Here is a 27,768-nt window from a genome sequence, read left to right on the forward strand (position 1 = left end):
AGCAAGAGAGGAAGAAAGACAAAGGGAAGAATGGGAGAGAAAGGGAATAAATTAACAAATATGACAGAGCATGGAAGTATTAATTGGACAGAGGGAGGACGGAAAGGAGAAGATAAGGAATGATCCTAGGAAGGAAGGAAGGAAGGAAGGGAGCGAAGTAATTCATTTTCACGCCGTCGCTTCTGTCCCGTGCAGGCTCTCTGTGCCGCGCGAGGGTCATCATCAGTAAAGTCTCGCGCAGGCTGCCGTTAACCCTCCCAACATCGCACGCGCTGCTGCCACATTCTTCAACACGGCCACATTTCACGTTACCGGCGCTCCGTCCCGCGCACGAAGACGCAGCGCTTCTTTCTCCAAGCAAACGGCAAAAAAAAACAAAAAAAAAAAAACAAGCGCCCAGCGGGACAGCACCGGACACCGAGTTCGAGTCCGCAGACAACAGGCAACCTGAGCGGAGGAGAAGGACGGAAAAAAGACGCGCTCAACTCAACTAACCCATAAGAGAAGAGAAAAGACCATGGAGAGCGCAAGCAACGGCTCGGACGCGGATTACCGGAGCCAGCTCCCCGTGCTGTTCAACACCAGCAGCACGAGCCTCTGTCGGAACTTCACCGACGGCATCAACAACAACAACAACAACAACACTGGCGCGAGCTACGCGGAGGTGCGATGCGACGGGGACCGCGGGCTGATGGGCAGCCTGGAGGACGACACCAACCCGGTCATCATAGCGATTGTCATCACCGCTCTCTACTCCATAGTGTGCGTGGTGGGGCTGGTTGGAAACGTGCTGGTCATGTATATCATTGTCAGGTAAGAGAGCAAAGTACTGTACTCCCCCCAAAACACACTGTTGTGCTTAATTAGGCCCTTTAACATTTAATAAACATCGCTTTCTGAGGGAGAGGAGACATAACCTGTTGCCGTGTTAACCATGTTGGATATAAAGGTGTGTGTGTATGTGTGTGCTAAGAGTGTGTGTGTGTGAGTGTGCGTATTACATGTGTTTACGAGGCCGAGTGAGACCATGTGAATGCAGTGTTGACAGCGCTGCCTGCTCAGCTCAGCTCAGCTCAGCTGCCGTTTGTGCGTAAAAATGTCTCCAACCTCGCAGCAAGTTGCTCCAGCGCGCGCAAAAAAAAAAGCGAGAGAGGGGAGAGGGAGGGGGACGGAGAGGAGAGACAGGCTGCTGCTGCTGCTGCTGCAGCACAAAAACACGATTCCTATACTCACAAAAGATTTAACAATAGAGGAATAATATAGCTAGAATATGTAGATTAAGATAAAGGATACCATGCCATGCTCTCCCTCTTGTCTCTCTCATCCACAGTAACAGAGTTAAACAGGTGAGCAGCACTGTTGTGACAAGATGCTGCACATGACACAAAGCAGAAGGAAGCCAAATATGCTGCTGTCTTCACAGCCACGGTGATTTCATCCTCCTCTGATCCCTTGTGTGTGGCTGTGCTTATTTTACTCGTGCAAATGAAATGAGTGACTTTAAACAGCTCTAAATGCTCTTGAAACACAGCTGAAAGTTACCCAAATACAGTCACTTCTGCAGCTCTGGTAGGATAAGTAGTCTAATGAGTATTTGTCACTCATGGGAACGGCATTAAAGACTTTAACTAGTACTCCAATATTTGCCTTCCACTGCTCCCTCATCCAGGTCACTTTCACACCAGCTCTGTTCACTCAACTAACACGTCGCCATCTCATTAGTTAATATTTCAAACTTTGTTTGAGACAAATGTCCCACTCTTAAAATCCCATCACCACAAGAGCTGTAATTCTCTCTAATCCCCTGTCCCGACAAGACAGAATTAATAGTACCTACATGATGAGTGGTGCTCAAATGAAAGACTTCAAGCCTTCTTGCTCCTTCTATAGTGAAGATGCGACTTCTGATCTCGCTCTCATTTCACACACACCAAAGATACCGAAAGAGGCCAATTCACTAAGGAGTCTTGATGGGGAAAATACACTAGTATTAGAGGTCTCATGCAAGCTGGGTGTTAATCATATAAACCTCCATCATCTTCAGTATTGACTTAAACAAACCTGACACCCAGTGAATGACTCGGAATACAGATGTGCTTTTCTCTTAAAGCATATTTACACTGAAACCAACACAGTGTGTTGATGATATCAACCATCTGAGGTGGATTTCACTGTGAGACAGCAGGATTTCATTTGTGGCCTTTAATTACACATGAAAATCTGACGTTTATGTAAGTTAAACGCTCCCCGGCCGGCGCTGTGTCCTCACAAATGAGGCTCTTTCAGGTAATAAAAAGGCAGAAGATTGGTGGGAAAGATAGGAAAAGATAGAGAGAGGGAGAGAGTGCAGAGGGGAAATGAAGACAGGACAGGTGAGAGATGGACTTTGAGAAGGGCTGCCTGGACGTGAGAGGGGGCTTGAGAGGAAAAAGATTGATGGTGAGCGACGAGAGAGTTAAGAAGTGAGAAAAATGGAGATAAAGGTGAAGGTGGTCCATCTTCATTTTTTTTTACACCTTGTGATTATCCACTTCGTTGGTGTGGTGGAGTCAGTGGAGAGTGGCTGAGTAGAGGATTTGCTGTGCTGAGCTTGTCAGACAGGTGCACCATCTCTTTAGAGCATAATCAGGGCTGCATGGGGACTTCTCTTATTTTGATGTACTTCTCTTTTATCATCATGATATATGATATCAATATTGTTGCACCAATGATTCACTCACTTCTCCACTGTTTCCAGGGCACATGACATATCAAGTAAACACTCATCATTCCCCAGACACACATCATCCCCTTTTTGGGCTGAGTGCTCCCCAAAAATAGTTCCGTTGTGCTTTTAAAAAAAAAAAAAAAACGCACAAATCTACTTCAGGATGTTTTCTGCATCTCTGCTGGATATTTTCTACCCAAAATGACTTTCGACAGATTTGGCCTCTGGCTACTCCACAGCTAGAAAATGAAGTGGAAAAAGAAGGGAGAGCACTGGGCAGAAGGCGGTTACATCACCTTTTGAGATATAAGTCGACTCGAGAACCAGTTTTAATGAGGGAGATCTATGTCTGGCAGCGATGCAACAGTGTTTTTGATGCATGAGCTGGTATGCAGGCTCGTATCATGTATTCTGAGGTAGTTTGTCCACAAAGCAGATAATAGATGGTGAAGGGCATTACTTTTACTTCAGCTCTAAAATCCTTGGCTGTAGCGGGACAACACATTTAGGATGTCCCTCTGACCTCTCTCCCACCACGTGTAATGAAACAGGCTTCCGCCATGACGCATGTTTCCGAGCATGTTTGTGATTGAGAAAAGTTTTGCAGGTTTCTACAACTTTTTGATCAGGATAAATGGGACGTTTGGGAAATTAGAGGGAAGGTAAAGGAGCATCTCATTCTTCCCAGAACCACAATCCATCAGGGTCATTAAGATTCAGCCGCCTTTTTTTTTGTCTGTTTGCCTGTTTCTCGTTCTTCTCTGTCTCTGGTGGCAGATTGAGAATGAGCAGCCATTTAGCTAATGACACACAGTGGATATTTACTTGTAAATGGAAATGTAGTCTTGAACTCTTCGTCCCCACTTTACAGTCATGGCCTTGGATGCAATTTTGCTAGATTAAATAGAGACAGTAGTGGATGAAGGTTGTTTTCCCCCCTCACTGTCTGAGTAATGCCAACCTTAAAGCCATAAACCTTTTCTCTCTCCCTCTTTATCTCTCCGTCCGTTTGCTCTGCATTTCCCCGTCGTCTGTCCGCTCTACACTTACATCCGCAAACTTCTCGTGAGCAAACAAACACAACCAGATATCTGCACGCTCAGTCGGAAAAATCAATTGCGGATGAACAGAAACCACCGGGTTCCACAAGGAATAGGCCACCAGTGCTGAGTGCTTGCTGTTACCATGGAAACACCGGGAGATGTGATGAGTGCAACAAAAAAAAAAGAAATTACTCCACCACCTCCCCAAACCCCTGCCTCCATCACCCTCTCCCCCCACCCCCATCCAGCTAGAAGAGCTGTTGTAGCTGGTTGGTCACATTCAGCAGCCAAAAGCGTTTTTCAAACTTTGAATGCTTTTGTTTAAGAGGCTATTGAACATCTGTGCCAGCTGACCTGGGTGCACTAAACTGCTGTTACATTACACTGTGTGTGTGTGTGTGTAGCACAACAGATTTGACTTGATGCAATTCTGCCGTTTCTTAACATACGGCAAGTTCTCAGCGACCCTGCTGCGTGATGTCAAAGCCGCCTCACTGCTGTTTACGTGACAGTGTGAACTCAATTACTTGAAATATGATGTTATGAGCACAGTTGCAAGACTAATGCCCAGATCCCCGCTAATGTTTTTCCTCTAATGGTTTCTCGTGGCTTGTGCCGCCCCGACATGGCAAATAGCGGGCTGAGTTTCAAACGACTAACCTGCAGTGTTTTGATGCACTAATGCACTGATACCTGACGGTCGGGTCAACATGCAGCAGTAATCCACACAGCGTTAAAGCCCTTTAGAAAATAAATTCTAGCGCTCGAGAGCATCGTGATCTAGGTTCACATTCATCAAGTCTTCAAGGCCGTATGTACATTGAGAGGGTTACTGATTGCTGAACCTGTGCATAATGGCTGCTTTTTCAATTGATTTGACTGTAAGTGTTGGGGGACAAAATCCACAGTGCATTAAATTATCTCTAAAGTTCAGCTTGATGTCACTTTAGGTTTGTAAGAAAGATTTCTGATTACTTACTTTTGCACCATATTGGCTGCAGATGAACTACTACACAATTTTTTAATGGAACAAGGACTATCAAGTCAAGGCAATTTTAGTTATATAGTGCCAATTCACAACAGACGTTATCTCAAGGCACTTTACCAATAGAGAAGCTTTAGACATTCTTTTCACAATCGTATTCGAGATGAAGAGTTCTGACCATGAGCAAGCTCACAATGGCACGGAGAAACATTAGAGGCAGAAACGTAAATCAGAACAAGATGGAAGGCACAAAACTAGAATAAGACTGGTTGACATTTTAATAAGGCTCAACATTATGTATGTGTATGGATACAGATGAAGCCTTCCGTCCTAACTCTGCATTTATTTCATCCTTACTTGTGCATATTTTGCGAGAAGTAACAGCTAACCAGAACAGTACAACCAGAAAGTGTGGTTCGTCATGACAAAGAAATTTTTAAAAATGGCGGCACTTTCTCAACAACGGTCAACTTCTCTGTCCACATGTTGCAATGTATTTAACAGACTCAGAGACCGCCACCGCAGTAATTAACTCTCGTTTTGCGTCTCACCGCCACAATTTCTTTTTTCATAAACGTTTGACTCTGAGCTGCCCTCTAGTGGATGTACCGCTTAACATCCATGCTAACGTTCAGTTCACATGAAAGTATGGGGGCAGAAATGGTTACATCATTTGAAGTATCTATTTTTGGACATAAAGGGAGCATGAATAAGGCCTTCTTCCGACTATAATTACCAACTACAATTATAAGTGGGTGAGTTGTGTGGGATGAAAGAGAATGGCTCCTTCTCATTAACACAAATTAGTCACTGGGCATGCATAGTATTTTTAAATCAAGTAAAAATGCATACAAATAAGCCCTCAGGATCAATGACTTTATTTCAAATTCTCTCTTTGATGACCGTGAATAGGTCCGGCTTACCTCGAGAGTCTAGAAACCTTTTATGTGTATTCATGAATATCCTCCTCATGCATGATAGATGTGACTTCTGCTCATGTGGTTGTTCCCACTTGGAGGCTGAGATGGTGCAGGATCAGCCAGCATTTGATTTGTTTCAGGTCCTCTCAAAGGAGGAGTTATGAAGGTGAATGGACTCAACCAATAAGAGACGCAGCAGAACTTTCTGCCAGCTCGGAGTAAAGGCCCTTACACACCGGGGACCTGACGATAAAAAGACACAAAAATGTGCGTAAACCATTCATGCCCACAGCGATCTAAATATGCAACAGATGCAAGTCGCGACAATTATAAACCAAAGTTTCACCTTGCGTCAGGTGGTTCTATGCCTCCATGTCATGCCTTAAAACCGTATAGTACACCTGGCTACTAGTTGATTATCCCTCATCAAACTCATCAAATACACAATCCAACAACTCCAAAATGCTCTGCTGGACAAGTTGTGACCTGCACATTCACCACGCTATGAGATAATAATGGAACGTTACCAGACAGAGTTGTTTTAGAGGTAAATTCATGCAAAACTGCTGATGCGCGTTCATGTCAGGGGCAGTTTTTCGGCAAGCAGACTCTGCATTTACCTCTAAAACAACTCTGTCTCGTAACGTTCTGTTATTATCTCATAGCGTGGTGAATGTGCAGGTCACAACTTGTCCACCAGAGCGTGTTGGAGTTGTTGGATTGTGTATTTGATGAGTTTGATGAAGGAAACCAAGAAATCCCATGAACCTCCGTAGCGTAGCTCTGAGCAGCTCGCGGCTCTGCTCTGCCGTTCTAAAAATAGCTTGCACCGACAATTAAAGGTAACAAACCTACTCCTAAAACTACAGGGATTATGGCAATGGGCCAATTCGCCAAAATGTTGAACTATCCCTTTAACTCCACTGAAGGCTTTTGTGCATTGAACAGCACTTAGCACATGTGTCTGTTACCTCTTCTCAGCCTGTCAACATTTGAAGCTCTGCCCTCCGACCTCAGTTTCGTAACAGCTGCACAATGCCTAAACATGTAGCTGCTGTTTACCGTGGCCTTGGAGGCTGCTAACCAATGCCAAACAGACTCAGGACCTGCCACTTGCCTCAGGATTTTTATGCTGCAATTACTTGTTTGCCTTAGATTGTTGACACACTCACCTGGCATTAATTGAACCAAGATAATTTTATTCCATGCCTAACCTCTACCCTTGGCAACAGTAAAACTTTCACCTGGTAATTAAGATTAATAGTCTGACTCTAGTGAATTTCAGCCGTCGTGATGATTACTATCAGTGTGAAAGGTTTTGGCAGCTCAGACAGAGAAAGCTGCTCTTACTAAATTTTTGTAGCTGCACACAACAGGGTGGTGCACAACCTAATTTATTGTTAGGGAGGCAACTGAGCTAATGAGAGCATCCTTCCTGTGTTGATGAGTGATGACCTTCTTAGCACCACTGGGCATTTCTAGAGAAGCACTGTCTGACAGTACGTGTTCTGTTGGACTCAGTGAAAGAAAAAACGACAGTGAAATAGGGGGAAAGATCATATTTACACATTGTTGTAAAAGCTTTAGCACTTGGCCTTAACTGTGGAGACTGAAGAGGTCTTTGAGAAAATGGAAAAGGTAATTTTTGTAGAGGAATGATACTGTTCGTCACGGAAAGCTCGGGAGAGAGAATAAAGGACGGATGATTAACTGAATAGGAGGGAACAAGAGACAGATTGTATCCTTCTTTGCTTGATGATTGATGGGAGCTCTTGGCTTTTTTGTCCATCTGTCACTTACAAAGTGATTCACTCACAATCCCTGATTCTGTCCTTTATACTCAATGACAGGTACAGTTAAACAAGTCTTTCTTCAACAAGACTGGCATTTAAAAGTACAGACAGTGTTGGACATTAACTCTCAAAATCAATTCGACAATTGTAGATGGCAACTCTTCCAGGGGATTAACAAACCAATGAGGTGGAGCGATCGCCTCATTTGAATCAAAACTCATTGCAGTTTTAGAGCTACTAAACCTCTTCCCTGTTGTTGTGCTTAATTAATATGGATTTAATCCAATGGTTAGACCCTTTGCAGAAGACCTTCAGTACATTAACAAGTGTTCCTCTCTCCTTGAGGTCCATTTTCTGTTGATAGACATTGAGGATCAGGGTTTGGCCTAAATTGGTTGTCTATTTTTTTGTGCGTGTCATATTTCCACAGATGGAAAATCATTTTAAGGGAGTGAGTCACAATGACGCAGGCATCCACTGTCAAACCCATGATCTGAGCACAATATAGTGGTTGTTGAATACATGCAATGTGTGTGTGATTTGTGTCATTGTGATCTAGATTGCACCACTAAAGGGGGCAAACTAAATTCAAGCACCTCTTAACTAGGCCACGTTTGGATTGTTGTAGTGTCGATGTATGATTTTTACAGTAGGCCTCCACCATTCTTCGCCTGTTAATCAAACATTAATGGATAATTACAAAAAAATGTCAATACCTCATCATGACCTGAGGTAATAATGAGCTAGTTACTTGAAGTAATCCATCACGCTGCTGCTGTACTTAACAACACACAAAGTGGTCGTTGTAATGATTAGTACAGTACACACTGTTTTGTCCGTGCTGTAAAGAGTTGTCAAGGAGAAGCTACGGATGCAACAAGAGACAAACGTGTTACTGTGTGTCTGAGGTTTCTGGTCCTGTCCCTGGAGGATTTGTATCAATCATCAGGCCGATTGTACAACATCTTTCAACCAGCCTGCATGCATGTGGACGAAGAGGGCTGTGTTCTATCTTTAATTGCACATCCTCTGTTTCCAGCCCACTCGAGTTTGTCTTATTGATTTCCTTGCATCAATTTTAGTCTGGCCAATCAGGAGCGCTCCAATATGTCACCTCTTACTGCTGATGGATGCTTTTATTAAATGTTTCCATCACAGAGCTCATTGTGGATCTGCAGAGACAAGTTTTGTAACCTTGGTGTGTGTTCTGTCTTGTATGGCACAGACGTAGAAAGGGAAAAGAGTCGAACCATTTGGAGGACGAAAGCTTTAACTCATGCCGTGATGTGTGCATGTAGCTTTTTGTGAGCCTTGTACCATGAAAAGTACATTTAGTACCATGACTGAACAAAATATATGTTTGAACAATAACAAGGGGAAAAATAAAAATGAGTGTGTATTCAGTGGAGACACGGGAATACAAACACATACATGTTTTTAAGACCCAGCATGTGATCCCAGGCTTATTACAGTGTATTTATGCTTCATTAAATCAATTTCTGACATTAGGCCACTGTGCTAATGCAGGACATCAGCTACACTCTGTGCTGTGAAAAAAAATATTAAAAAAATAAATATATTTGAAAACAACCAAACTAGATCTGTCATAAAAACCCTGTGTTACACACCATATAATAGCTTGGAGCAGACCAAAACCCTGACTGTTTGTCTTGAGGTCAATGACTCATAATTACCTACATTTACCAGTACCTATTACCTGCTATAAAAGCACTGGGGTAATGGAAATACAGGGAAGTGTGACTTGTTTCTGTGAATGGTTCTGATGCTTGTAGCTCTGATGCTGAATGTGACCAAACTCTTGAAACAGACACAGTCTCATCGCCATCCAGTCTCACACTGAGAGTGCAGTCAAGAGCCAGACAGGAGAGGGACTTTGCAGTGAACTATATGACTGGGGTACCAACCTTGTATTACTCTGACTTTGTGGATGTGCTATTGACTCATATCAGCCGTAGTTTGTCAGGACCTGTGGGGTGTGTGGATCAGAATCAAAAGCAGCTTCTTTTTTTTTTTTTTTTTTACTTTCATGATGGTGTGAGAATCACTCTCCCCCTTAGATCTCACCTCTCTCTCAAAGCAGACATCCTGAACTGCCTTGAGATACAAGTGCAGGGAAGGGAGAAAAAAAAAATCACTGACTTTCCACCACCTACACATTACCGAGAGCCTTTGATTGGGCCAAACCAGCAAACACTACAGCTGTCTGAGATAGAAATGTGCTGATTTTCGTCAGCTGTGCTGTTAAAACACTGGCTATAGTGTTGAAACTGGGCTGTCAAGCATTGAGGCAAAGTACATATTTCTACCAAGACTTTAAGGGCAGATTTCAGCAGATCGACAGTGATCCTCTAATGATGGCTTTCAAAAAGAAAAAAAACCTTTGGGAACATCTTGAACTGGATTGATCACAATGAGCAGTAGTCACTGATAAAAGCTGCTCACTAGCTGTTCTGGTATAAGGGTACTTGTGTTATTTCTGTCTCACTGAACCTCCGCAGGAAGTGAAAATAAAAGCACTCACTAGAAAATATTACAAGAAAAATACAGCTGAGTGAGTTTTTGTTTCTTAGACTGTGCATTTGCATTGCATTGAGAGTGTTTGAATGCAGCACCATGAGCCTCTAAGCATTGACCCTCAGCTTGAACAGTGGCACATCTGTCACAGATGTGTCTGCCTGTCTCTGTCTGATGTCCCCAAAACACACTGAGCCAGGCTGTTTGTCTTTCTGACATTTGGATTAGTATACATCATGTCGCCTCATCTTTTGTATGTGTGTGTGTGTGTGTTTTACACACCTGTTTTTCACAGCAGATGTTCTGTGACAGTTTAGGAAACGTGTGTGTTGTCAAGCCGAATCCAGGCATCCTCAGTCACGTTTGGTGACAACACATTGAAGGACGTAAACTGCTGCTGGTGACACACAGAGCACACAGACACACACATGAATACAAAGGTCTTGTGCAAACACTTTTTTTTTTAATCAGTGAAGTCGATCAGTTTTATAATTTGTCTGACGTGTGTTTGGACTTCTCTGTTTTCCCCTCTGGGCTTTCTGTTATGGTTAAGGCTAAAATAAATGAAAGCAGTGGAGACAGGAAAGTTTAACCTAGCTGGGGTTAAACCAAACCTGAAATGACAGGATGTATTAGAGGAGGAGGAAGTCATACGTGACGCAATGCAAGATGAATGCAACCAGAAATTTCAAACCAGGGTTTCTATGACAACATTTTTCATGATGATGAAAAGTTGAAGGCATTCGGTGTAAGGGCCAGCTTTAGACATAAATGTTTGATTACTCAAAATGAATTCCATCGCCCCACCAGTCAGTCCACGTCACGCCCCAGTAACTTCTAATTCTTTGTAAATACCTGCCATGCGCTGCTGTTCCTTACATTTCTCTTTTCAGTGAGCAGCAAGTCAAGTTTAGTAGCATAGGTTAACAAAGATGTCATGCAATATTGATCTGAACATCCACTGGGAAAGTAAGTAAGAAAATACTTAGTTTGGAAAACCTGTGGGTGAGGTTTTGATTCAGCTGATGTTTTTTTTCTGTGTTTGGATCACCCGTCCCTCCAAAATAAAAGGGTGCATTGTCCAAACACCAAAACAGACACATTAGCTAACAACTGCCAACTTAACCGTACACAGCCAGCACTAATAGAGCAACATGGGCATCCCTTCAGTGAACAACTTCTGTCCATCTGTAGCAGGATGATTTAATGGGACATTTGGACAACACAGACTCATTCAGACGGTTTGACCAGAGATAGAAAATTTACTTTTAGGCGAACAAACAGTCGTAGAGCAAAAAAAATGTAATTATGGAGTGTGCCAACTGATCCAACACACAATATTGGATCAAATACTATGAAAATGCTATTAATATCAATATTTCTTCTTGTTTATTAATGAGAAAAATGTGTCGCTACTAGGCTTCTGGACAGTTAAAAATTATGTGCATGAGTTGAAAGCATGAGCAAACATGAAAGGGAAAGAGAGGCGGTTGAGAGAAAAAAGGAATGAACAAGAGGAATAATCCTTTATTATCTGGTAGTTTTGTCCTAAAGCAAGAAATAAATCCATGTTTTAGTTCCTAGCTTAGTTTAGTTTCAGAAAGAGATACACAGTGAAGTAAAGTGAAAAATAAATCCATTTAATAATGTAACAACATTGTGGTTCAGGTTTGGTTTGAGCAGGACTTCAGTGAAAGATCAGGGAATAGGTTAAAATTACGGTTATTGAAATATTTTAAATTCAAATGACTATGTCAAAGTGAGGGGACCTTCACCATCATGGTTTCAATAATAAATGTGATTAAGGTTAAAAAAAGAAAAGAAAGCAAGCCTTAAGAAAGAAAAGAAGAAGAAGAAGAATGAAAAGAAAATTGTTGAACTAAAAATGACAGGAAGTCAGGTGGCATTGGGAGGCGGGTTGGGGTGGATGGGTGGGTTGGCAAATCTCGCTATAACTCTAACCCCAATAAAATTAAGCACTGTTATTATTGTAACCATGACAACAAAGGAAGCATTTTAAGCCAAGCCACATCCTTGTCTCAAACCACGCAGTTTTTGTGCCTGAACCAAATAGTTTGACCATCTTGAATACATCTAAGTCTGGTTTTACATGCCCACGGGGTAAATTATCATTACCATGATGATGGTAACATGCAGTTAGGTTGAAACCCTTTCACATACACACACTTAATCTTTTTACTCGCTTTGAATTTTTCATATGTTGCTTCATACATATTTGATGTAACAGTATATTTCTCTTTCCATCTGCATGCTTGTCAAGTGTTCGCTTTCTATAGCAACAAAATAACACTGGAGTTCTCCTTGAGTAGTTAAAGTGTCATCTTGATGCATTTAAAACACCTCTAAGTGCCTTTATGTCAGTGTCAGTACAAGTGCTTCATCTCAGTGAATCTGTCAAAGCCACCGACTGCGTGAGTGCGTCCGTTACCAGTATTTAAGGTCATATTGAGATGTTTCCACTGCAGCAGCTTACTCCCAGCAGGCCCTGTCCAATGACTTCCATTTACTGAAATGATTTCCAAGAGACACTAATTAGGGCTGACTTCAGATCAGCGTGTACCACAAGGGAAATATAGTTTCCAAACAGGATCAACACCATTAAAGCAGTGCTTATCCACTATCATTTAGAGAGAAAAGAGAAGTCATTTATTTATTGTCTCTAATGGAAAATGACTGTGGTATTCACAGTGTTACATTTGCAGTGCTGGGCCAAGAGCAGGAGGCAAATAAATACATGCTATTATTGTGCCTCTCTCTTTTATTTCCATGTTCCTAATATTGCTTTCTTCTGACCACATCACTCAAGGGATCGCCCATACCCTTAATCCATCAGGAAAAATAATAAACCTCATGTCTGCCCTTAAGACTCATAAGTGGGTTTCAACATCTTCACATTCATTACGGCTCTGAGAACACGTCGTTCTACGGTGAAAGCTCACTATATGTTTAACAGTGAAGAGGTGCGATACATAATTTATCAAGCATTTCATTATCTCGCCTATTAAATAAAGCATAAATCACTTCAGGTTTAATGATGTACCTTATAAGTGATTAGCACTGCAAGAATCACATTAAGTTAAACTTGAATGATCCTCTTGAGGGACGAGGGCTTCGACAGCAGCCGGAGACGGCCTGGATTCGCTGCATCGAATAAAGGAATAAAATACGAAAGGTGACTCAGATTCATGGTCCTAAGTTAAAATGAAAAAAGTACTAAAATGTGTTTGGAAACTTTTCTGCAGTAGAAAGGACCCATTCATACACTTAAACCTTAGCTGACAGATGACTTGATAGCTGCCGCTCGAAAAATCTGGATTTGTTTATGGAGCACTTTTAGCCATGGCAGCAGTGCGGCTCTATAGATGGCAATGTCTTTTTGTTGATCCACCACTACTGAGATGTCTCAAACAACTATGGGATGGACTGCAATGGAATTTAGACACACACAGTGTATATCACAATATATATAATAAGGCAGTACAAACAGTCTGGATATTTTGCCACAATGTTTACACCATGGTGTCTATTTGTTTAATATTTCTGGATGAATGGGGCCATTTAGGATAATGCTACAAATCAATGAAGACTGTTTTCTCACAATATTGGATTTTAAATGATCGTCAATGTGTGGAAGAAGCTTTTACTATATTGGAATACAAACATGTGAATATTTTGGTGCACGTTTCCATAGAAATTTTGAGCGTAGATGGCCACATACATGCACTGAAAGCACAGACACGCAGTTTCTTATCACCGCTCACCACAGAAATACATGCCCAGCAGTCAGACACACACACAGAGTCACACCCTGCGCACCCTAATCCATCACGCTCCACACAGCGTGCATGGACAGTGTTATTGGTCGGAGCCAGAGGCATACAGATGTCTGTTCACATGAGCAGCCCCTGTTTCTGCAAACCAGGACTTAATGGTTTATCTGCACCCAGCAGCAGCACATGAATCATACAGGAAGCTGCACATACACTGGCCCAGCTTTACTGGATAATGATGAACAGTGTTTAGTTCGCTGTTTAAAAAAGAGCCATGAAAATGGATCTGCTTCTGTTCCAGACTGTTGACCACAACTTCACTACCGGCTTGTTCCAAATGTACTGTAAGCTCGTTCTGGTAATTACAGTGCTTTAAATGCCTGGTCTGTTAGCATTTCAAAATTAATCTGAAACATCAAAGGCAACAAAGACTAATGGGGCAGGGCATTGGCTGTAAACACGAATAAATCCTTATCTAATTTCATTTTTACAAACTCATCACAAGCCACATCTGTTCTTTTTTCAGTCATTTAGCTTTTACTTTTTACTTCAGTGCCCATTGAGATTTATAATTTGCTATCATTTGTTTATAAGTAGATTGAAAATTTCCCATTTAGGACTTGTCCAGTGAATTAAACAGCCTGATGTTGAACACATTAAACAGCATCCGTTTAAGGGGATGAAAGAACAAAAACAAACTATCTAACAAATGCTGAAACCTTTAAAGCCTTCAGATCTCAGCATGAGAGTGTTTTCTATCGTTTTTTTTTTTAGTTTGGCTACACACTAAACAAGGTTTCTCTGAGCTTCCCACTGACAGTACAAACCCAGAAATGTTCACCGTCAAGAAGATGTTTCATCGTCCTTGTCCGTTTCATCTCGTGTTATTATAATCATCCCTCCCTGGTCACGGTAGTTGCCATGGTGAAGCATGAGCCTCACATGTGAAACCAGAGAGTTATCAGCTAATTAACATTCAGGCACATTTGAACGGCTCCATGCTGTGTACCGTTTTCATTAACCAGGGACATTGATGTGTGGGCAGAATGCATTTTCCTCTTTTGCCCGGTCATCCCATTGCGTGCTCACCTCAGTCAATGTCTCTGTGTTTTTATTTTGTTGTTTTTTTTTCTAATCAAGCCAGAAGGAAAAGAAATTTGGACATTATTTGCAGCCAGAAATAATTGGGCCAATGTTCTTCCTTTGTTATTGAACAGCTGGGTCGAGCCAGGTTCATGGCAATTACTCGGGGAGCACCTGTGGCGTTTATGGCACCAAAGGAGGAGGTTTTATCTTGACATAGGGATAATGTTTAAGGGGTCAAGCCTTATTTGATTTAAATTGATTTTTAAGTTCAACATGTTCAAGCTCTTCATGTTTTTTCTCTTTTTCATGACTTGTCACTATTTTTTAGCCATGCAACAGTAGTGTGGATTTAAGCTATCTCTGGTTTAGACTTAAGTAGTCATTGGTGAAACAGGGCCACTTTGGTGATTCTCTCTAGTGCCATCAACGGGTCAACACGACACTCATCCTTTGAAGTAGCTTATTATTAGTTTTCCTTAAAGTCTCTATCTCCCTCTTTCTCTTAGCTTGCCCTATGTGTGTTTGCTGGTAGCCACTCAAGGACGTTTTCATATAACCTGGACTTGCCATTGTAAAGTTTATTGCTATTATTAAGCATACTTTGATTTTTGGACAGGCTGTGTTCTTGCATATCCTACCATTGATAAAACTTGAGAAAATCTAATTATCTAATTAGAGAAAAGCCAATTACTGCAGACGCTATTATACCCTCATCATAAATGTGGGTGACGTCTAATTTCCCTTTCACAAGACTATAAATGTATTGAAATTTCCTTTAGAGCAAAATCATAGGAGCAACAAGTCCTCCAACTACAAAATGATGAAATTACCAATGGGAGTGTCTCTATGGCAGCAAGCGCACTGCATCCCCAACAATGAAAGCGCAGTTAAGGTTGTAGAAAGGTCAAACAACATTGACCATCAGTGTTAAATAGGAAATAATCAGCAGTTCCTTGTTTTTAAAGTCAAGTGTTTTCTCTGCACATACAGCCACCCAACCTCCTCTTCATGCAGAGTTTCTTCTTCGCTCCAATCATAATTACTCCGACCCCAAGAGGTCACCCAACAATAAAAACACTACTATGAGTCCCAATAAGCTGATTGCTGCTGTTTTGTCTCTGCAGGAGCCCAAAGCAGCAAAATCATTTTTGTATTCAAACAAATAATGGCCAATTAAAAAGCTGTGTCTGCAGTTCTACATTTTCAACAGTTTCAGCAACAAATGAGGCTCATTAGGGAGCCAGCCCAGAGATGATTTCTATTATTTTTAGTTTTTTCAATTTTTCATGCTGCGTGCTAAAAGGTTATGTGCTGGGCTTATACAAGAATACTTTATCAAAACTACAGTTTTGCGAAAATGGCCACATTAAACACTTTACTGTTTATATTATAAAATTATTATAGAATATTAAGACAACAAATCCTCAACTGTCCCACTTTTTATGGAAATGAGGAAATTAACCCTAGTGACACAGTTGTGTATCTGCATTGGTGTGAAATGATTTGGATGTTTGAATAATGCATCCTCGAGCAGCGACGCATATCAGGCTGACATCTCTCTCTCTCTTTCAGCTGAGTGTGCAAAGACTCAAATCTAAAACTAAAAAATCTAATTCTCTATCATGGCTATTCACCATCATCATCACATCTTGATTTTACTCATTAAGGACAGTATAAAAACTGATGAGAAACCTTCCCATCCTTCCCAGGTGGGATCTAATGGGTTGAAGGAAAGGCTATGAATTATAAATGATTTCACTGAAAGGACCGTTTTGGGTGATTTTAAGCTCCATTACTGCTCATTCATCTGCTCCCACTAAGTTCCAGTGGTCCAGAAAAAGACAGTCCAGATACTTTTAAACGACAGAGAAAGAGAGTGTTGTTTATTCACATAAACATAGCAAATTACTTCCCCTTCCTTTCAATAATGGGCTTACAAGGATTAGCTTTAATCATTTTCATTTGTTGTCTGTTTACGGACATGAAATAAGACAATGTTCTCATGTTTCTCGGTATGAAAAGAGCTTTGATTTAGTTCCCAGATCTGTATCCTCTTTATGAATGATACTTTTCAACAGTTGCTGCTGTCATAGGAAGACATTTCACACCATGTAAAGTATTAATGTGTTTAACTTCCTTGGTAAATATCCATTTTGTAACTGAGTGTTGTCAATTAATATAACACAATAGGCATTCATGCTCATAAAAGTGTTTGAAATGTGATGAAATGCCTGCTGGTGGGTGGCACTTTTCGGGGGGAAACATCACTGTGTACCCAAGCAGCAGTATCTCCTAGAGATTACATTAATAATACAAATAGATGACTAATCCGCAGCAGCAGAAATGTTTTCGCAGAAACTTAATGCAATTTTAATTACATTTTTAATATGTTTTATTACAGAGTACATCTTCAGTGTTCACTATAAACAATTTGTTAATTCGTTAAGCATCACAAAACTTTTTATGGTTGTGATTTGGCATCTCAGAGGCTTTGGCTGCAGGTGAGGGAGAGATTGTGCTCTCGGGATTAATATGGGAAAAGTCAGCAGGTACTTGAAGTACAAGACAAGACATGTTTCCTGAGATGGATAAACTCCCACACATTGAAAAACTTTGGTCACATCTCATTCACTATCTCACACCTGGTAGTGGAAATGTTTGGGAATGTTTCCCCCTTACTATAATAAAGTAGTATTTAGACGGAAGGGTAAGGCTGGGTAGGGTGGGAGGGAGGGATTTATTTAGGTTTTGTTTTTGTTCGTTTATTTTTCTGTACTATGTATACATGTTTATCTGTTCTTCATTTACCATTGTTATATGTTCTAAAAACAAAAAGAGGACAGTATGTCCTAACTGCACACATTTCTATATGGATATACATTATACTCCTGTGTATGATGTAGATAATATAACAATGTTACAATGTGCTCTCATAAAAATATTTGAAAGAGACATGTTTCCTGAGGTGACATATAACCGAAATGTTTATGTAACCTCAATCAAAGTGCTTTTGTTGCCAAAACCTGAGTTTAATTCAAACTGACACCAGTCCTGTGCAATATAGTATGCGCAGCTTATACACACAATATAACAAGAAACTATATGGTGGTTATGTGTAAGGCTTTCTCTGAGTGTACATTTAGGTCTCAGGAGAGAGACATAAAATCAATGTAATATAATCAGAACATATTGACAGTGAATATGTTCAAAACCTCAAACATGTGACAAAACCTCAAGGGCAAAGAATAAATTAAACTAAATCAATAAACACACCTCGTGCAATTAATTTCCATGAGGTGAGGCCATACACGTCCATGCAGCTTGATGTACTATACATAGGAACGCACGAGAGAGACTGATGTGTGCAGCCATGAGTTATCACCTGCAGACACTCTCAAAGTCAATAAGGGGATGTTGAAAATTACCTCCAGTTCCAGCGCAGCCCTCAGTGCAGGGTGACGGTTTTTACAGCGTCTCGAGGTGTCTCGTAGGTCCCCGTGCAAATAAAGCCTGAAATAACAAACACAGTAAGCTGTCAGTGGTAAAAGTTAATCAGAATTTAATGAACTAACTGTCATCTCTGGTTGTTAAGAGGATTTGGGATTATGGAGGAGACCGTAGAACAAAACAGTAGTACATTACCTCAGCAGTAGACTGACAGTTTGGGTTTAATAAAGTGAAGGCTGGTGGGTGTGATTTGTCATTGTCACTTTGTGGGTTCACATTAATTAAATAGCATTACAGCAGGGTATGTCTAAGTAGGTAGTAGTAGAGTCAGATAAGGGGAACAATGCCACTATGAAATACTGTACATCCTGTAAATATAAAGCTACAACCAGCACCCACACAGGATTTTATGCAGATAACAAGCAATTCAGATTTTCTTTAGGCTCCAAAACTATTGGAGAGATGCAGCTTAAGTGAATAACAGCTGAAAATCAATCTATTTATTTATTTATTAACTTGGTTTTTACTGATTCTCTAATATTTTACAGTTTTTAAATTCTTTTTGCTTTATTAAATTCACATATTTTATCATCTTTTGTCAGTTTTAATAATTGTTCTTAGCCTTAAGCACTGTGAGCTGCACATCTTGAATGAAAAGCTCTTCCTAAATAAAGTTTGTCATAATTGCCATTGAAGCAAATTTGCTTTTTTTTTGTTGTTGTTGTTTTGTAGAAAATCCAAAGTGTAAAAAAAAAGATAATTGACTGTCTCCCAGGGGTTTATTAGCTCACCTGAGCCAATTGATTAACTTTTCAAGAGCCAGGTTGTTGCACATTTATTTAATATTTAATGGACAGGTAGGAGAGCGGTCACCGAAATAAATCATACACATATGAACATTTTAAGTGCGATACGGAAAAAGTGAGTTTAGGACTGATGTTCCTTTCACAGGCAGAATCATCTAATTCCTGGGTAGGTTCATTACAACTTCATTATCAGGGTTGATTAGCTCTTTATTGTGATGGTGATGCCACTCTGCAGAGCTATAATAGCTTGCAGGCATATTGACCTCACTGGGTGACCCAGCAGTAGAGATCGCTCTCACATCTCCCACTATTAAAAAAAAAAAACACGAACAAGAAACAACAGCAGCTAGATTAAAAAGCGATGCTTCATTCTGACCCGTCAAACACTGAGGTGTTGCCTTGAGCTACAGCCTGAACTGTTTGACTATACAGTACTTTAATCCATAGCCTATCACCAGGAATATGTGAGAATAACTGGATTCTGATTGCTGTTTCTTATATAATTCAGTATTTATTTACTTCACTTCAGTGTTTGGTCTGTTCATTGTGACGGCAAAGATAAATGACTCCAAATCTTTTTGATGTGATCCAGCTTCACCCTCAGAAAACTCTAAACACAGAATATGTCTTTTCTGACAAGAGCTGTAAACAGTCGATCTATTACAATCGTCTGCGTTCCATCCTCTTCTCTCTCTCTCTGTGCTAATGGATCCACGCTTTTTCTTCTGTCTATAAACACTCCACCATCCTCCATATTCCTTCAACTACCTCTTTGCTTTCCCCCATATTGATTGAAGGGGCAGGTTCAGTAAGAAGGGACCATCTGTGACCGTGACACCCTTTGATGACTCTTCATGCAGATGATGAAAGCAGCTTTACTTGAGGTTAAACTTCTTTGTACTTTCAGAAAATGTGGTGGCAGGTGAACTTTTATGTCTTTTTGGGCATTCTCAAAACGTTGTATATTGGAAGTATTGTTGTGTCCCTTCATGTTTGAAGGTCTTGGATGTCCGGCCAAAGCCTGAAGCGTAAACAAGCTGTTGTGTGGAGATGTCTTCTACCAAATTAAATACACAAAAACCTCAAATAGCTCAGCTGTACAGAAGTGCTGACAGAAATTTATAACACGGTTCATTTTCCATTTCATGGTTCAAACATTTGTGCAAGTAAATGTTACAGAGACATTTGCGCCATATGCTCTGCAAACAGCCGGAGGACAATCACTCCTTTGTGATATCCGTTGGAACTTTTAGGAGTATTGGGGTTTTCTCCCCGCAGGCAGCTCCTTTAACTCAGCCATTAGGACTGATTAAGCAGGAAGTTTGCTATAACAAAATGTGCTGCTACTGCGAGCTGACACAGGGGTTCTAAATTATTCACTAAACATCCCAGGCCCCAGGATACTCTGCCCAACTCATGCTCTCACTGCAACAGGGGGAAAATGTCGGCCATACATTTAAAGAACTTTATTTCTTCTCTCTGGATTATAAAGCAGTGTAAACGTATTACTTTTTGCATAGTCATGTACTGCATTTTGTTTATAAATGTGATTATGTATTGCTTTGTTTGCAGGAAGATTCAATTAAAGTTAGAGAGGTATTTTTCTAATTAATGATAATAATAATAAGACATAAATAAATAACTTCAGTTTGCTGCATTCATTTTCATAACATACATAACCTAAAGCAAGATTTTAATTATGTTTTACCGTCCATATCGACAATCAACGTTTCATTAGCAGGGAAACTCTATTTTCAGTGCGTTTTTATATAATCTAATGGGTTTTTAAACGGTTTATTTAGCTCAAGAGAAAAGAGAACTTTCTCGGCTCATGAAGGAAGATTTAATACACCTAAAACGATGTAAATTCCCATTATGTAGTGAGGATGCATGGACGATGGTTTCAAAATGCCATCTCCATTTAAGCATATGGTACATTTTCCAGGAAGTGGTGTGTGTCTTTATATAACTTAATGACTTGAATCAAAGGAAACATACTTCTTTAAGTGAAAGTTAATTGCGAACTTTAATTTGAAGATGAAATAAAACATTTCAGTCTCGCTGAATGGACTGAAGTCACACTTTTCTACTCCACTCTGATCCTCCTCCTCCTCTCTTTTTTTTAATCACAAATCTATGCAGATACACTAAGATGAAAACTGCCACCAACATCTACATCCTCAACCTCGCCCTGGCCGACAGCTTGGTCACCAGCACGCTACCGTTCCAGAGCGTCAACTACCTGATGGGGACATGGCCTTTTGGGGACATCCTGTGCAAGATGGTGATGTCCATCGACTACTACAACATGTTCACCTCCATCTTCACACTCACCACCATGAGCATCGACCGCTACGTCGCCGTGTGCCACCCGGTCAAAGCGCTGGACTTCAGGACGCCTCGCAACGCCAAGATTGTCAACGTCTGCAACTGGATTCTCTCCTCAGCCATCGGGTTGCCGGTGATGTTCATGGCCTCCACCGCTGTCACGCGTGAGCACGAACACCTCCCATGCACAACCTGAAAAAAATTAAACTCATTATGTCCTTCATTTATTGTGAGATAGACAATTAGTTCCACAGTGTTATATGAACAAATACAAGCACAAAGGAAGAAGAAAACAGCCTCATTCTATATATTCCAGAGTTAAAGGCCACTGATGTACTCAGGCTCTATAAAAGGAGACAACCCACAAGTGTTTTTTTCTGCGTAACTGCACTAAAAGGACTGTCTATCAAATGCTATATGCTCGGCTGGTAATTAACGGTATTGTACAGTCGAGGAAGAACCCTTCAAAGACAGGCTCCTCGAACGCAGCGTCTTGATTGAACTGTAGTGGTAAAGGAAGGAAAATTGCCATATTATATTGTAGTGTGATTACGCTGTTCAGAGGAGGGAGGATAATGAGAGCTTTACTGACACTTAAGTTGTAACTGTGAAGGCTGGTGGCGATTTAGCTCCACGAAACTCTCAGGAAATTGTTTAATTCAGTTGATTTGGTAACTAGACTTACTTACGTATATAGTGCTTTTATAGTCCTAATGACTTCTCAAAGCTCTTAACACTAATCACGTTCACACAGCAATGATACAACAGGGGTCATTTTAGATACAGTATCTTGCTGAAGCACACTGTGACATGTGGAGGTGGAGATCGAGCCACCTACCTGATTAGTGGGTAACTCACTCTACCTCCACAGCTGCCCCCATACATCCATCCATTGGCTGTATTGTGTATCAGTGCAGGGTGGTGAAGCTCCACAAAGAAAAATCCTAGGCCCAGCGATCTAACCAGGAAACTTCTTGCCATCCCTGCCCCTGCACAGATAGTTCAAAATACTTATAATCAGACAGTATACACAAAGGGCTATGTGTCAGATGCTTTAGGTAACAGCAGTAAGTCCAACGTATATACACGTATGCATACCTATAGTACGCCCAAACACTGGCAGCAGGTTTACACACAGACAATAATTCATCATCTCAGCTGATGGAATTTAAATAAACATGGCGCCAAATCAGTTAAACATAGACTGCATGAAGACACCAGTCATACATTTATAATAAGTACCCTTTTGTGCACTAGTGGCGGTGACATAACAGTGGAGTCTTGGGAGGCATTTCATAACTTTGTTAGAGATTTGAACAGTGCAGAGATGAGAGGAAATGAAGGAGGGGAGGATGGGGATGCAGAGTGACAGGCAACAAACAGGCAGAGCTGAAAACAGGAATATTGCAGTTCATGGTCGGCATCCTAAGCCCAAGGCAACCAAGGGCACCAAATGACTGGCAGAAAAAATTAGCAACTAGCTAGTGAGGAGATATTTCTCTCAGGAGTTGGAGAGCTCCTAAGGAGAATGAAAATTGCATTCATTCAGCAAACAGACAAAAACATTGACAGGGAAAAAAATATCAAGGAAAAATTGGCCAATTGCTCAGCTATGAAAATACGGACTATTAGCCCATTACAATGAACACTAGGACGATAGCCTACAAGAATGCATGTGGTGGCTTTGTGTACAAGCAGATTAGACAAACACATTTCAGAGGAATGAAAGCATATTTAAAGCAAGCGCCAATCAAGACACAATAGAGTGAATAAAGATGAATTTACTTTTGTGCTCTGTTTATTTGTGAATATGTGTGTGCGTCTCTCCACCCTGCACAGACTCTAATGTTGTTGACTGCAAACTGAATTTCCCCCACCCCTCCTGGTACTGGGACACCCTGCTGAAGATCTGCGTGTTCATCTTTGCCTTCATCATGCCCGTCCTCATCATCACCGTCTGCTACGGCCTCATGATCCTGCGGCTCAAGAGCGTGCGCATGCTGTCGGGCTCCCAGGTTAAGAAAAATCTCTTCTTTTATTAATATGAAACAAAAATTATTGGATATCATGAGTTATTTTCTACCTACAAGGCCAAAGGCTTTTAATTAGAGCTAAATGGGAATTTTTTAAAATGCAAGCATGAGTAGGCAAACATGGTACACTCGTGTCTCTGCAGAGAAAGCAATTAGGAAAAACATCAACTAAAGCCTGAGGTTGTGGCTCAGGTTTAATTAATTGAAGTTAAAGGTGAAATAAGCAACACTTTGTATTCACGATCTGGGAAAAAAAATTACTAAACACTGGCTGCAACACATGTGCACATTCAAATACAGAGATATACACAGCACATGAGGAATTAAAGTGGCTGTATATTTCCACCCACCACTGCGCTTTTCTTCACCTCCATCATCCCTCTTCTGTTCTCGCTGCCTCTCGATTCGTTCCTCTTTACGTCTCCTCGAATCCCTCTTCTCAGCATCTTCTTCCCCACCTTTCTTTCATCCTCACTTATACGGTCTCTAATACATTTGGCCTTTTCTTTTCCTCCCCCACCTCAGCTTTTCATTCCCTATCTTATTTTCAACTCTCCTCTCTCCTGCTTCAGTCAGTATTATCCTCCTCACCTTCTCCTGCTTGTCCCATTTGTGCTTCTTCCTCTGTTCTCCACCACTCATCTTGTTCTTCCACTTATCCACAGGAGAAGGACAGGAACCTGCGTCGGATCACCCGCATGGTCCTGGTGGTGGTCGCTGTCTTCATCGTCTGCTGGACGCCCATCCACATCTTTGTCATCATCACAGCTCTGATCAACATCCCCAGCTCCACGCTGCAGACGATCACCTGGCACTTCTGTATCGCCCTGGGTTACACCAACAGGTACACATCTGGAAGTATTAGTCCCTAAACAGTGAAGTTTGATCATTATTTCTCAATTAATTAATAAATAAGCAGGTTATTGCTTCTCAAATTGAGAACTTACAATGACATTATCCTGAAAGCAATGATTTACTCATATAAATATCAAGTGGTATTGACATTTTGATAAAGTATGTTCATTAGATTTTCTAGTGTTAAACCGTGACTTTGTTTTTGACCCTTGCAGTAGTCTGAACCCAGTTCTTTACGGATACCTGGATGAGAACTTCAAACGTTGTTTCCGTGAGTTCTGCACCCCGAGTCCCTCAGTGCTAGAGATGCAGAACTCATCCCGGACCGGAGCAACCAGCCGCAAACTCCCACAGCGCGAACACCACAGTGGAAACACAGGGGAAAGGTCCAATCAACAGGTAGTCAGTGTGTATACTTAGCACTGCTTGTATCTGTGTTGGAAATCTTAAAACCTTCGACTTTAATGAGAGACTGGTACCTCTCACGGTAAATATGAGGCTACAGGTTAGTTTGTTTAGCTGAAGCCTTCACGATGTTGCCAGGCAAACAGTACCACCAATGGTTGTTTTTACACTGTGGCTTTTGTACAGATTGAACAAAGCTTAGTTTTCAGGCTAAGATAAATTAAGCTAAGCTAAACTAAGATAAGCAAAGCAGCTGCTGTTTTTCACCTCATATTTACCGCACAGACATGAGAGTGGTGTTTATTGGCAATCGTTTAACAGTAAATATAAGAGAAAAATGAACACACTGACACCTTTGTTTGTAAATCCTCTCTCTCTAGGTATGACTAGCGGACTCTCGCTGCTGTGGCAGCGCTGCCAACGACGATCTCAACTCAGAGGTCACGCAGGTCACCACAGGGCTCTGACCACACAAACACACACATGCACACACACACACACACACACACACACACACACACACTGAGACTCAAATAGCACAGGCCACTCTGACAGTGTGTTGAAAGCTTGACTACAGTGCTGCATCGGTTCAGGCTATTCACCTTCTAGCCATCCTAACTGTTACTAACTGCATGGCTCAGCAAGGCTTTTACTCTGACTGAAACAGATACAGACCTGGGTCAAGATGATTTAACAGAACCCTCACAGAACCCTCACAGGACCACGTCTCTCTAAATTCAAGAAGTTGTTGCTCTAAATTGTGCATTAACACTATAAGTCTTAACATTTCTATCCAGCTTATTATTAAGACACAGAACATGTACAGTAAACACAGGCCAGTGAACAGACAGATCTATAAAAGCCAGTAATATGACATGTTGTTCTGTTCTGTCTGAAGAGCTGCCTCATTGATTCTAGTCACCTGTCCTGACCCTAGTCTTATCACTAATTATCTCGGGTTGTAAAGAAAAAATTGATCAATTAATTGTCTTGTTTGCCGATTTTATATGCGTTTGTGGCAGTCTGTCACTTTTTCTCTCTCTTCTTGTTTTCTTTGTCAATTCTTCACACATGCGAGAGCGCAGGGTAACTGTAGTGATGTGGATTTATTGGAGGTTAATTGCCTGTGTAGAATCTAATCTGATTTTGGTTTGTTAGCCAAAAGCTCAAAGGCTCAGTGGCTCTGTCGCCCCACAAGGACATTAGTGGTCAGGAGGTGCTATTCAAAGTCATTCGCAGCGCCCACTGAGCTTTTCATCCTGCTCGTGTTTGGGTTCAGCAGGGGTTGACCCCGCCACACCTTACACCTTATTAACACCATTCTCCACCGGTTTATCTGCCCAGCACCACGCTGACTCTGGCCACTTCAACAACTGTGCTCTCTCCTCTGAAACTAGAAAAGTCTTTGTTGTCATTTATAGCTCCCTCAGTTTTAATCCTCTCCTCTTCTCTCCACTCCATTGCTGGACTTAACCATTAAGCTGACATACAGTAGAGCTCTCAATGTTATTTCTGCTGAATCTGAATGTACAGAAGAGAAACCAGCTGTGTTTCTCACGCTGGATCCTGGTGCTGAACTGTGGATCCATTTAACCAGCAAAGAAGACACATCAGCCTGTTTGCATAGCGCATGGAGCGTGCTGCCGCGGCATATAGTACGCACATATGGACATATGGTACTGCTAGTGCTGCCAAGTGTATGATTAACAGCAGCTTAACAGCCATCACACCTGGGTTTAAATGGAGTCATTTCTCCTCCTCTAAAGTATTCAACTAGTGAGCCAAGCAGGATTGTACATCTGTCGTTATCTATAGAAATTGCTTGTGCTTACGTGTCGTGCGGTGTGCTATACTTGCCAGTTGCCTTCTTCGTAGCTCTACTCGATATTCTGTGTACCAGTATTTTTTTCTAAATATCTGTAAAGATGATTGTATTGATCTAATATGTAAAATATTGTAAGTAATGTGTTGCTTTTTATAAAAATAAACATTATGAAATCATCAGAAAAATAATCTCAGATGAAGGTGGTGGACCAGCAAGTTCTTGTGCTATTGAATCAGCCTTGTTAACTGAAGAGTGTATATTAATCAAAAAACAATGTGTGTAAAACTTTAAATTGTGCATATGAAAATGTAAACAGAATTTAATTGTATAAACTTTTATTTTGTTTTATTTATTTTATTGACTGAAAGCGATGTATAACCTTGTCACGCTACGGTCAGTCATCTTCAGTGTCGCTGCTTTCAGTCACTTTTAAAAGAATATGAAGTAAGCCGTTATTGACCAGCTCAGTTTTAATGATATGACTTTGTCAGTGTGTCACAAGCTGTATTTTTGTTTACTGTGACAAAATGTACAGTATATTTTCATGCCGCAAAATACATCATGTGAACAAATAAATGTCAAGGAGCCAACTATCACTTCTATAACGTGGAATGAATTTTAAATGAAAAGAGGGAATAAAATATACACGTGTGACTGTATAGTGCCAGTAACTCCCAGCTGTAAATGTATCAAGTACTTCTACTTGAGTATTTTTCAGGCCACTGTAGTTCAGGGGATACTAACACAATGTGTCTGTATCAAATGGATTTAAAATCATATGCTTCATTATGCAGCCAGAATTTGAAGTCCTAGTACAGCTACGATGGGCCCAGAGGGAAAACCTGTCAGTCTGTCGCTGCCTGCAGCATTTCCTGCCTGGCAAAACATTATTCAACAAGGCAATGCTCGCTGCACAATATACTGTAATTTGATACTCTCCCTGATTTGCACTCACAACAATTATTATATTCTGTTTTCTATCATCTTCTTGTTTACATGACTTGTGACTCCATTGTGACTTAACTTGTACGAATGGCATTTCTTGTCATCTAATGTACAGATGAGATGAATAATTTCTACTTCATAAATGACACGCTGTAACACAATATGTATAATTTTACTGTTCATCGGTGCGTTGTCTATGGAATAAAACGCTATTTGAAACCTCTCTGGATGCCTTTTCTCCTGAATAAAGTATCACCTGCACTG

At 40.9% G+C, this 27,768-nt stretch overlaps 1 protein-coding gene and 1 long non-coding RNA gene across 2 annotated transcripts in view; one reads left to right on the top strand and one right to left on the bottom strand.

The window, feature by feature from the left end:
- The window catches only part of LOC146973287 (uncharacterized), a 45,454-nt gene extending 27,080 nt beyond the window's left edge, over positions 1–18,374 (bottom strand). The window contains exons 1-2 of the long non-coding RNA XR_015037743.1: positions 18,286–18,374; positions 10,266–10,380 (exon numbers count right to left, since the gene is read on the bottom strand). This is a non-coding gene — a long non-coding RNA (uncharacterized LOC146973287). The remainder of the gene's footprint in view (positions 1–10,265; positions 10,381–18,285) is intronic.
- Positions 44–27,768, top strand: oprm1 (opioid receptor, mu 1). The gene is made up of 6 exons (XM_085799643.1): positions 44–813; positions 21,256–21,605; positions 23,281–23,456; positions 24,140–24,318; positions 24,545–24,728; positions 25,115–27,768. The coding sequence occupies exons 1-6, from the start codon at positions 518–520 to the stop codon at positions 25,118–25,120; spliced, it is 1,191 nt and encodes a 396-aa protein (XP_085655769.1). The 5' UTR covers positions 44–517; the 3' UTR covers positions 25,121–27,768.

The sequence above is a fragment of the Trachurus japonicus genome, chromosome 15 (genome assembly GCF_045865225.1).
Source record: "Trachurus japonicus isolate A0001 chromosome 15, Traja_1.0".
Classification (NCBI taxonomy): domain Eukaryota; kingdom Metazoa; phylum Chordata; class Actinopteri; order Carangiformes; family Carangidae; genus Trachurus; species Trachurus japonicus.

Bases quoted from the DNA above. Each gene is read 5' to 3' on its own strand.
- oprm1 (XM_085799643.1), top strand. From the start codon at position 518: ATGGAGAGCGCAAGCAACGGCTCGGACGCGGATTACCGGAGCCAGCTC. The intron at 23,457-24,139 runs GTTAAGAAAAAT...ACTTATCCACAG, and splicing joins GCATGCTGTCGGGCTCCCAG to GAGAAGGACAGGAACCTGCG. The intron at 24,319-24,544 runs GTACACATCTGG...TGACCCTTGCAG, and splicing joins GCCCTGGGTTACACCAACAG to TAGTCTGAACCCAGTTCTTT.